General features: G+C 37.6%; 1 protein-coding gene across 2 annotated transcripts in view; it reads left to right on the top strand.

Moving 5' to 3' along the window:
• Positions 1-213: 213 nt before the first annotated feature.
• The window catches only part of CFAP91 (cilia and flagella associated protein 91), an 84,835-nt gene continuing 72,790 nt past the window's right edge, over positions 214-12,258 (top strand). Inside the window, exons 1-4 of one of the 2 annotated variants that reach the window (XM_040250982.1) lie at positions 214-301; positions 800-957; positions 3,401-3,484; positions 4,842-4,898. In XM_040250982.1, the coding sequence (XP_040106916.1) occupies positions 824-957; positions 3,401-3,484; positions 4,842-4,898 (275 nt within the window). In that variant the 5' untranslated portion in view covers positions 214-301; positions 800-823. The remainder of the gene's footprint in view (positions 302-799; positions 958-3,400; positions 3,485-4,841; positions 4,899-12,258) is intronic. The other variant, XM_040250974.1, reaches the window with a different exon arrangement.

Below are 12,258 nucleotides of genomic sequence, written 5' to 3'. Positions count from 1 at the left end.
GATTCTATTCACTGATGTTGGAGTATACAGAGAACACTTGCATCTCACAGACTCTCACTGATGGTGAGTAATAGAGCTATGAGCTGCTGCAGAGTTAGATGATATCTGAATTTTCTAATTTGTTTTCCAATTAAGAAATTACATTTACTGTTTTTCTCTACCTGGGAGTAGATATGTGCTAGATTTGTGGTCTTCCTTATACTGCTTTATTGTTTATTTCACAGACCCGTTGTTTATTGTATCAAGCGAGAAAGACCACAACCAGGCAAATATTCAGGCCACCGTGATTCGAAGCAAACTGGTAGGTCTTATTCATCTGCTAGGGCAGCCTAATGAACCTGAACCATCTAGTTTGGCTAACTGCTGATCAAATTTTCTAATCACCAAATCTCCACTGGGTTTTATATTCTGCAGAAATTTCTTTGCCATGGTTACCAGGGGACAAGATGTTTTAATACTTGTGGCCCAATGTGAGGATTAACTAACTAACAGTGAATAAAGAACTCACAATAACCTAAATTATTTCAATGAGAAAAGTAATAGATGTCTGTGTTGAAAAAATTCCAGTAGTGCAAAAACATATATGGTATAAAATAAATGCTACCCTTAGCCCTCTTCACATAATCACTCCTTGTCATCAGTTTCTTCAGTATCCTTCTAGAGATAGTCTATACATATACCAATAGCCTATGCCATATAGACGGTTTTGTACCTTTCAAAAGTTTGCAGTAGTAAAATACTTCAGAAAATCTGGTATAATTTTGTCCTTTTTCCCTCTGCCCTCTTGTCTTAACATTAGAGAAGGGTTCCCAGGTTTAGAACCATGTTCAGCAGCATGTTCCATTATCCAAGATATTCTGTTTATTGGAGCAAGGCAGATCCTGTTCCATCATTCATCAGTCGGGACTGGAAGAGACATGAGCAAAGGCACAGAGAGGCCCTCCAGCAACTTGCCGCGTAAGTGTCAGGAGGCTCCAGCTGCTATCCATGTGTTTGATGGATGCATTTTTCTTCTTAAAAAGTTCTGTTTATTCATTCTGTATTATTTTAAAATGTACAATTGTGATGTTATACCTAGACCAGTTGAGCTCAAATTCTCTTTCTTAACCCCTTTGACCAAAACAGTCTGGATTCGGGAGCAACAGTTATAGGTTTATTGGTTAGTAATAGGTTGGTACAAAAGTAACTGTGATTTCAGACTGTGAATTTTAAATCATTATAACGAGGCTCAAACACATCTTTATTAATCAAAATAGGAACCATTACAGTCAACACATTTGTGCCAATGAGAAATAAGTTGGTTTGTTCCTGTAGTGTAAAAATACATGTTTCAGGATTTGATGAACTCTTGGAAAGCATTTTCTGCCTTCTGCTGGTTGTGGAAGCATTTTCCTGGCAAAAAGTTGTTGAGATGCTTGAAGAAGTGGTAGTTGGTTGGAGAGAGGTCAGGTAAATATGGCAAATGAGGTAAAACTTTTTAGCCCAATTTGTTCAACTTTTGGATTGCTGGTTGTGAAACTTGCAGTCAGGCACTGTGGAGAAGAACTGGGTCCATTCTGTTGACCAATAGTGGCTGCAGGTGTTGCAGTTTTTGGTGCATTTCATTATTTGCTGAGCATACTTCTCAGATGTAATGGTTTTGCTGGGACTCAGAAAAATGTAGTGGATCAGACAGACAGCAGACCACCAAAACAATGACCACGACCTTTTTTTGGTGCACGTTTGGTTTTGGGAAGTGTTTTTGGAGCTCCTTCTCCATCCAACCACTGAGCTAGTTGTTGCCAGTTGTTTTATAAAATCCACTTTTTGTCACGCGTCATAATCCGATCGAGAAGTGGTTCAGTGTCACATAGAATAAGAGGTGAAATTTTAAAATGATGGTTTCTTTGATTTGCAGTCAGTTCAAGAGGCACGTCTGAGCAACTTCACTTTCACTGTTCACTTTCCTGCACTGGAGGAGGCAATGGCAACCCACTCCAGTGTTCTTGCCTAGAGAATCCCAGGGACGGTGGAGCCTGGTGGGCTGCCATCTGTGGGGTCGCACAGAGTCGGACACGACTGAAGCAACTTAGCAGCAGCACCAGCAGCAGCATTAGGCACCGTTATCAAGCTTTTTCACGTTTCCAATTTGCTTCAAATGCCAAATGACCATAGAAAGGTTGACGTTGAGTTCTTAGGCAGCTTCTTATGTAGTTGTATGAGGATCAGTTTCGATGATGGCTCTCAGTTGGTCGTTGTCAGCTGCAGATGACCGGCCACTATGCTCCTCATCTTCAAGGCTCTTGTCTCCTTTGCAAAACTTCTTTAATCACCACTGCACTATATGTTTGTTAGCAGTTTCTGGGCCAAATGCATTGTCTATGTTGCTAGTTTCCTGCTCTGCTTTATGACCCATTTTGAACTTGAATAAGAAAATTGCTTGAACTTGCTTTTTATTTAACATCATTTCCGTAGTCTAAAATAAATATAAAATAAACAGCAAGTGATAAGTCATTAGCAAAAGAAAATATAAAGCAAGAAATGAGCATTAAAATGATGTATAACATAACCACATTCCAGTATCAAATGGCAAAGTTCAACAGTGCAAAACTGCAGTTACTTTTGCACCAACCTAATAAGTGTTCTCCAAAGGTTATAGTATATATTACATGATAACTTACCACCAAAGGTAGAGGTGACTGCATTTGTAATTTCTTTGATCCATCTTAGAAATTGCAAGTGTACTTTCCTGCTACTATCCAAGTAGACTTTTTGGAGACCTGCAACCAAAGTACCTTCAGTGATAGGTCTGTCACATTCCTTATTTGTTTAAAGAATATTTACAAGTTCATACATAGTAAATTTCTTTTACAATGCTACCTTACAGCCTAGACATAAAATTTTGTTTTTTTTTAATTTTGTAATTCTCATGCACTGTTAACTAAAAATGACCATTTTTGTATGTGGAATTTCATAAATATACTCATTTATTAGCTTTCAGTTCCTCTTGTTGGCTCTTGGTTTCCTGGCTCAGGAAAAGTAATTATTGAGATGTAGGACAGTAAGACATGTGTTATAGAAGACTTTGCTGTCAGTCTCAGGTGTATCTCCTATTTTATAGACATATAAATATTAAATAGGGGCTTCCCAGGTGGTGCTAGTGGTAAAGAATCTGTCAGTGCAGGAGATGCAAGAGACATGGGTTCGATCCCTGGGGTGGGAAAATTCCCTGGAGTAGAAAGTGGCAACCACTTCAGTATTCTTGCCTGGAAAACTCCATGGACAGAGGAGCCTGGTGGGCTATAGTCCATGGGATCCAAAGAGTCAGACACGATTTAGCAACTGAGAATGAATACGAAATAAAAACTATATTTGGAAATAATATGTTCGACTTGAATAATGTTTTCCTGCTTCGTTTTAGAATTGATGCTTCTTTTCAGATGCCTAAAGAAGTTTATGAAGATCCTGATGTTACTGGAAAGAATCGCTATAAATATTTTGAAAGGTAGGAAATAATTACTGATGAATGTGAGCCCTAATATTATTAGAGACCTCTTTGTAATAATGATAGCAGCTCTCATGTTTAAGTCATGCAATACGCCAAGTATCACTTTATAAGTGCTTTATGTATATAACAGCGATTTTCAGAACAGAAATATAGGATAGGATATATTATCCCCATTTTACCAGTTAGGAAGCTGAGAGACCAAAAGAGGAGAAGTAAATTGCTCAAGGTTACTTTATTATGAATTAGCAAGTGTAGAGCTGGGATTCCAACTAAGTCTGCCTGACCTTAGAGATACTAATTGCAAATAAGAATGTATCTTTGAGAACAAAATGAAGTCATCAAATGAGGTGAGATAGAGCAAAGACGCATGACAGCGATAGTGCGGGAAAAGTGTTAAAAGAGGGCAGATAGGTGACATTTGCCGTCTTTGTGTGAATGTTACCAAAACCAACATGGTCCAAAGATTCACCTTGTTTCATTCGTGATGAATACACACATGTGATAATCATACACTCAGATTAGAAAAAAATAAGATGCCGATTTCCCTCTAGGTCCTATCTGAGTTAGCAAAATAGCTAACTCGGATGTATAACTTGATGTCATACCTACATAAGTTCATTTGAGAAAGTAAATTTGTAATGCACATTATTTATGAACAACCTCCTTATGGATGTTTTATGATGCTGAGTTTTTCAGAGGAATGAAATTCTTTACATAGCATACTCAGTTCCTAGACTTTCGGGGAGGGGGGTGGGGCGGCCTAAAGTAAATCACTGGAAATTTCAGAACATCTCAGGGAACTTGAGAAGTTGCTGGGAACTAATGACCAGCTGAAGCCTAAGTATAGGGCACTATTTCTCAGGTGTGGCTTGTTTCCCATCTGCAGCAAACACATGGGGATGTTTATTACAAATGCAGATTAATTGGCTCTACCTTGAATCCACTGAGTCTGCTGGGCTAGACCTGTAGATTTGAATTTTAAAAAAGAATCTTCCCACTCCCACCCACTCCAGCGTTCTAGCCTGGAGAATCCCAGGGATGGGGGAACCTGGTGGGTGCCGTCTCTGGGGTTGCACAGAGTCGGACACGACTGAAGCAACTTAGCAGCAGCAGCAGCAGCAGCAGCAGCAGCAGCAGCAGCAGCAGCAGCAGCAGCAGCAGCAGCAGCAGCAGCAGCAGCAGCAGCAGCAGCTTCCCACTCCCCAGTGATTTTGTGTGTGCCAAAGTTTGAGAATTGCTGATACACAAAGTATTCAAACTCACTGATTTTAAGGGACAAATATTGGCAGTGGCAGGAAACTTAGCAAACACACAGTGCAGAAGTCCCACATTTGTGTTTTCCTTTCTTCCCCAGGCCTTTCCTTCCATTTTATCAGCAGAGGCCATTCAATGTTGTTTTTGCATCAACCAGGTAAGTAACCGTTATTTTAAAACTTTTTTCCAGTTTATTTATTATTTGCTTCCATATTTGTTTCTAGAAGATAGTTCTCTGAATCATTATTTTTAAAGAATGGATCATAAATCATTAGAACATTTTCTAGTGGTCATTAGCAGCATTTTAAAAAACAAAATAGAAAATAACCAAGAGCTTCAGATGTATTGAGGGTAGTTATGTTTTTGCTTATAACTTTTGATTTAAATAGATAAATGTATATGTTCATAGGTATATAATTGTTATGGTATATAGTGTATTTTTTATTATGAGTTATGGTAAAAGTGAAAGTTGAAAGTGCTCTAAATGTTCTCTTTTGCTTCTCTGAAATGTACTTATTTGACAACAGTTCTTCAATGTTTGATCAAGAAAACCAGTGAAAATATTTTTTAATAGTAGAATTTATAATTTAATCATCTAATGGACACAAGGCAGTGTGCTATACAAAGATACATCCAGTGTGTTGTCTGTCCCACAAAGGAATGTGAACCAAGGTGAAAAGAAAGTAAAGGACAAGAGCTGAATCTGGGATTATTGTGCAGTTCCTGGGTCTTTTGTTTTAGGGCAAGATAGCAGGTTTGGTAAAGTGTCCCATTAAAAAACTAACTTTTGCTATACTCTTCCCTATGTCAATATAACTTAATGTTTCTATAAGAGAAGAAAATCCAAGATACTCATGAAATGAATGAGAAGATAAACATTTTTTAAGGCCTAAGATTTCTGAATAGAAAGTTAAATAGGTCTAGATTTTCAAACATGCATTTAAAAGGTATGGTTACTCTTAATGATACAGCATCATATAAATAGGATATATGTTATCAAAGGTCTGTAATCCTCAATATAAGTGCCAATTATGATTCCAGTTTCTCCTCAAATTTTTTAAGACTATGTATGGATTCCTTTGGTTCTTATATGGATGTAGGAAAGATGCTTTGCCTATTACAGCAATATTTTGGGGGATCAGTCTCCTAAAGCAAAGGAAATAAAAGCAAAAATAAATAGAACATAATTAAACTTAAAAGATTTTGCACAGTAAGGGAAACCATTGACAGTATGAAAAGATAGCCCACTGAATGGGAGAAAATATTGGCAAATGATATGACCCATAAAGGGTTAATATCCAAACTATATAAACAGCTCATACAGTTCAACATAAAAAAATCCAAAACAACCTGATTAAAAAATGTGCAGAAGACCTGAATAGACATTTCTCCAAAGAGGACATGCAGATGGCCAATAGGCACATGAAAAGATGCTCAACATTGCTAATCCATCAAAACCATAAGGAGATGTTACTTCATACCTGTCAGAGTGGCTGTCTTCAAAAAGAACATGAATAACAAATGTTGGCAAGGATGCGGAGAAAAGGGAATCTTCATCTGCTGTTGGTGGGAATGTAAACTGGTGCAGTTACTGTGGAAAATAGTACGGTGGTTTCTCAAAAAACTAAAAATAGAACAAACGTATAATCCAGTAATTCCACTTCTGGGTATATGTCTGAAAAAAAAAATACCCACTATTTTGAAAAGATGCATGCACCCCAGTGTTCATAGCAGCGTTATTCACCATTGCCAAAATATAGGAGCAACTCACATGTCCATCAACAAATGAATGGATAAATAAAATGTGGTTTATATATGCAATGGACGATTAGCCATAAAAAAGAATGAAAATTTTCCACTTGGAACAACATGGATGATTTAGAAAATATGCTAAGTGAAGTTAGCAAAAGACAAATGCTGTATGATATTACTTATTCATGGAGTCTAAAAAATACAACAAACTAGTGAATGTAATAAAAAAGAAATAGACTCACAGATTTAGGGTACAAATCTGGGTGGTTAGCAGTGGGGAAATGGAAAAAGGAAAGGCCAATATAGAAATAGGGGATTAAGAGATACAAACTATAATACATATTATATAAAATAATCTACAAGGATATATTGAACAACACACCAAATATAGCCAATATTTTATAACTATAAATGGAATATAACATTTAAAAATTGTGAAATACTATATTGTATTTGTTGTTATTCCATTGCTAAGTTGTGTCCAACTCTTTGTAACACCATGGGCTACAGCACGCCAGGCTTCACTGTCCCTTCACTATCTCCTTGAGCTTGCTCAAACTCATGTCCATTGAGTCAGTGATGCCATCCAACCATCTCATCCTCTGTCACCCACTTCTCCTGCCCTCTGTCTGTAAGTTATTGGTTCACGTGCTGATGAGGCCTAGCTTGAAGGATTTTGAGCATAATCTTGCTAGCATGTGAAATGAGTGCAATTGTACGATAATTTGAACATTCTTTGGCATTGCTCTTCTCTTTGGGATTGGAATGGAAACTGACCTTTTCCAGTCCTGTGGCCCCTGCTGAGTTTTCCAGATTTACCGGCATATTGAGTGAAACACTGTTAAAGTGCTGCTAAAGCATCATCTTTGAGGATTTGAAGTAACTCAACTAGAATTCCATCACCTCCACTTGCTTTGTCTGTAGTGATGCTTCCTAAGGTCCGCTTGACTTCACACTCCAGGATGTCTGGCTCTAGGTGAGTGACCACACCATTGTGGTTATCCAGGTCATTAAGACCTTTTTTGTACAGTTCTTCTGTGTATTCATGCCACCTCTTCTTAATGTCTTCTGCTTCTGTTAGCTCCTTGCTGTTTCTGTCTTATATTGTGCCCATCTTTGCATGAAATGGTCCCTTGGTATCTCCATCTTGAAGAGATCTCTAGTCATTCTCTTTCTGTTGTTTGCTTCTGTTTCTTTTCATTGTTCATTTAAGAAGGCTTTCTTTTTTCTCCTTACTATTCTCTGGAACTTTGCATTCAGTTGGGTATATCTTTACCTTTCTCCTTTGCCTTTTGCTGCTCTTTTCCCAGTTATTTGTATGGCCTCTTCAGACAATCACTTTGCCTTCTTGCATTTCTTTTTCTTGGGGATAGTTCTGGTCACCACCTTCTATAAACAATGTTCCGAACCTCCATCCATACTTCTCAGGCACTCTTGTCCACCAGATCTAATCCCTTGAATCTATTTGTCACCTCCACTGTATAATCATAAGGGATTTGATTTAGGTCTTACCTGAATGGCCTAGTAGTTTTCCCTGCTTTCTTCAATTTGAGCCCAAATTTTGCAGTAAGGAGCTGATGATCTGAGTCACAATCAACTCCAGATTTTGTTTTGCTGACTGTTTAGAGCTTCTCCTTCTTTGGCTACAAAGAATATAATCAATCTGATTTTGGTATTGACCATCTGGTGATGGCCATGTGTAGAGTCATTTCTTGTGTTGTTGAAAGAGGATGTTTGCTATGACCAGTGTGTTCTTTTGGCAAAGCTCTGTTAGCCTTTGTCCTACTTCATTTTGTATTCCAAGGCCAGACTTGCCTGTTACTCTAGGTATCTCTTGGCTTCCTATTTTTGCATTCCAGTCCTTGTGATGAAAAGGATATCTTTTTTGGTGTTAGTTCTAGAAGGACTTCTAGGTCTTCATAAAACTGTTCAACTTCATCTTCTTCAGCATTAGTGGTTGGGGCATAGACTTGGATTACTGTAATGCTGAACGGTTTGCCTTAGAAATGAACAGAGATCATCCTGTAACTTTTGAGATTACCCCCAAGTACTGCATTTCGGATTATTTTGTTGACTATGAGGGCTACTCCATTCCTTCTAAGGGATTCTTGCCCACCTATAACATGTTATACATCAACTATATTTCAGTAAAAATGTTAAAAGAAAATAAGTGGATAGAGGAAAATGTAACATGCTAACATTAAAAGAAAGCAACAGTAGCTATAATAATTTCAGACAGAGCAGACTTCATGGAGGATTATCAGGGATAAAGAGAGGCATTATGTAATGAAAAAGAGGTCAGTTCTCCAAGAAGACATAATAATCCTTAGTGTATATATACCTAATGACAGAGTGTCAGACTGTGTGTGACAAAAACTAATAGAATTACAAAGTAAATGAATTCACTATAACAGTGGGGGCTTCAATACCCTCATGTAGAAAGTGGATACATCTAACAGGCAGAAAGTCAGTAAGGCCCTAGCATACCATTTATCAGCTGGATATAATTGGTATCTATAGACTACTTATTCAGCAACAATAGAGTACACATTCTTCTGAAGCTGGAACATTCAGCAAGATAAACCACATTCTGGACCATTAAACATACTTTAATAAATGTAAAAAGCACAGAAGTTATACAGTGTCTTCTCTCAGATCATAGTGATATTAAACTAGAAATTAAGAACAGAGAGATAACTGAAAACCCCCGAATCTGTTGATATTAAACAATACATTTCTAAATAGCATGGGTTAAAGCAGATGTTTCAAGAGAAATTTTAAAATATTTTAAACTTAATGAAAATGACAATGTAAATTATGAAAACTTGTGGAATGACACGAAAGCAGTGCTTAGTGGGAAATTTATAGCATTGAATACATGTATTAGAAAAGAAGACAGATTTAAGTCAATCATATAAGCTTCCACCTTGAGAAACTAGAAAAAGAAGAGCAAATTACATCCAAAGCAAGCAGAAGAAAATGATAAGAAATCAATGGACTTGACCAAGGAAATTGATAGAAAAAGTAAATGAAACCAGAGAGTTCTTTGAAAAGCTCACAAAAACTGGTAAGTCTCTAGGCAGACTTAACTAAGAGAAAAAGAGAGAGGACACAATTTACTAACATCAGAAATGAAAAAGGATCACTACAGATCCTATGGCACTAAAAGATAATAAAGGAATATTGTGAATAACTCTTTGCCTACAATAGAATTGATAATGTAGATGAAAAGGGCTAATTACTTGAAATACAACTTGCCAAAACTCAGAAGAAATAGGAAATCTGAATAGGCCTTAATCTATTAAACTTCTTTGAAGCAATAATTAATAGCTTTCTAAAACATAAAGCACCAGGCCCAGAAGGGGTCTCTGGTGATTCTACCAAACATTCAAGGAAGAAATTATACCATTCTCTACAATCTGTTTCAGGTAGTAGAAGCTCACTCATTCTATAAGGCCAGCATTACCCTAATACCAAAATCAGACAAAGACATTAAGAAAGAAAGAAAGATAGTGCTAAGTCATGTACCTCTCTTGAGATCCCATGAACTATGGCCTGCCAGGCTCGTCTGTCTATGGGATTCTCCAGGCAAGAATACTGGAATGAGTTGCCATAAAGAAAACTACAAACCAACATCCCTCATAAATGTAGGCATGGAAATCCTCAACAAAATATTAGCAAATCAAATCCAACAATGTATAATAAGAGTTATACACCACATCCAAGTGGAATTTATCCCAGGCATGCAAGGTGGTACTGCATTTTAAAATCAGTTAATGTAATGGATCATGTCAACAGACTGAAAAAGAACATGATCATATTAATAGAGGCAGAAAAACTATTTGACAGTACCCAATACCCTTCATGACAAAAACTCTCAGTTATCTAGAATTAGAGAGGAACATCTTCAACCTTATGAAGAATGTGTACTAAAAACCTACCTCATACTTAACGGACCATTCTGCCACTTTTCTAGATTTTTGAGTTGCACATCAAATCTGGGGCTGATCACTCCACATTTACTTAGCCTGCCTGGGAGGTTCACAACAGTTTCCCTAGCCTTGTGATCATCAATGATTTCAAACTCACCAATGCAACCATGCTTCATCATCACAGTTAGAAGCCTGGCGATGACTTTGGAGCATGGCCTAATAGGGACCTGGCTTTTGCCTCTCTTTTCAGCACTGTTGATACTCTTGAGAGCGTCAGCCAGGACATTCATGTGCACCATTCTGGCAGCATGGAAAGGTGGCGGAAAGAGCAGTGATAAAACTTTTAGCAGGTGGCATGTTCATCTTTGTAGAAAATCAGAATGAATTGACTTAAAAAAAATAAGTGGGGTTAATAAGTGAATAAGTGATTATAGCAAGGTTGTAGGATACAAGGTTAGTATACAAAAGTCAGCTGCTTTCCTATGTACCTATATAGAACAAGTGGAATTTGAAATATAAAACACAGTGCCATTTAAATTAGCATCAACAAATGAAATACTTAAGTGTAAATTTAATAAAATACAAGATCTATTTAAGGAAAACTATGACACTTCAGTGGAAGAAATCAAAGGGGAACTATAAATAAGTGGAGAAATATTCCATGGTTGTCGATGGGAAGATTCAGTGGTGTCAGTATGTCAGGTCTTCCCAGTTTGAAGTACAGAGTCCATGTAATCTCAACCAAAATTCCTGCAGGTTATTTTGTGGATATTGACAAAGTGATTCTAAAGCTTACCTGAAGAAGCAAAAAACCTGAGAATAAGCAGCACAGTATTAGAGAAGGGCAGAGTTGGAGGACTGACACAACATGTCTTCAAGCTATTATAATCAAGAAACTGTGGTGTTGACCTTCCCTGGTAGCTCAGTGGTAAAGCATCCACCTGCCAGTACAGGAGATATGGGTTCGATCCCTGGTTCTGGGACAATCTCACGTGCCGTGGAGCAACTAAACTCGTGTACCACGACTAGAGTCTGTGATCTAGAACCTGGGAGCCACAGGTTCTAGAGCCCATGCTCCTTGGGCCCTAGAGCCAGTGCTCCTCAACAAGAGAAGCCACTGCAAGGGAAGTCTGTACACAACGACTAGAGAGTAGCCCCTGCTTGCCGCAACTAGAGGGAAGCCCCCCTAGCAACAAAGATCCTGCACAGCCAAAAATAAATAAATAATTTTTTAAAAAGCTGTGATGTTATGGAAAGAATAGACAGATGAAATAGAGAGCCCAGAGATAGACCCACATCCTTATAATCAGCTAATCTTTGACAGAAGAGGAGATGGTTAGATAGCATCACTGACTCAATGGACATGAATTTGAGCAAAGTCCAGGAGGTAGTGAAGGACAAGGAAGCCTGGTGTGCTGCAGTCCATGGGGTCGCAAAGAGTTGGACATGACTTAGTGACTGAATAACAATCTTTGGCAAAAAGAGCAAAGACAACACAATGGAGCAAAGACAGTCTTTTTAACAAGTGATGTTGGAACAACTGGACATCTACATTAAAAAAAAATGAATTTAGATACAACTCTTAAACCCTTCACAAAATTAACTTAAAATGGATCACAGACCTCAGTGTAGAATACAAAAATATAAAATTCTGAGATTACATGGGAAAAACCTAGATGGTCTTGGGTATGGTAATGACTTTTTAGATACAACATCAAAATCACGATCCATTAAAGAAATAATGGGTAATTTGGACTTCATTAAAAAAAGGTCAAAGACCTTAAGAGACACCTCACCAAAGAAGATATACAAATGGCAAATAAGTAGAAATGC

Source organism: Oryx dammah, unplaced genomic scaffold, assembly GCF_014754425.2.
Source record: "Oryx dammah isolate SB20612 unplaced genomic scaffold, SCBI_Odam_1.1 HiC_scaffold_2, whole genome shotgun sequence".
In the NCBI taxonomy this organism is placed as follows: Eukaryota; Metazoa; Chordata; class Mammalia; order Artiodactyla; family Bovidae; genus Oryx; species Oryx dammah.
This window is presented reverse-complemented; position numbering and strand designations above follow the sequence as displayed.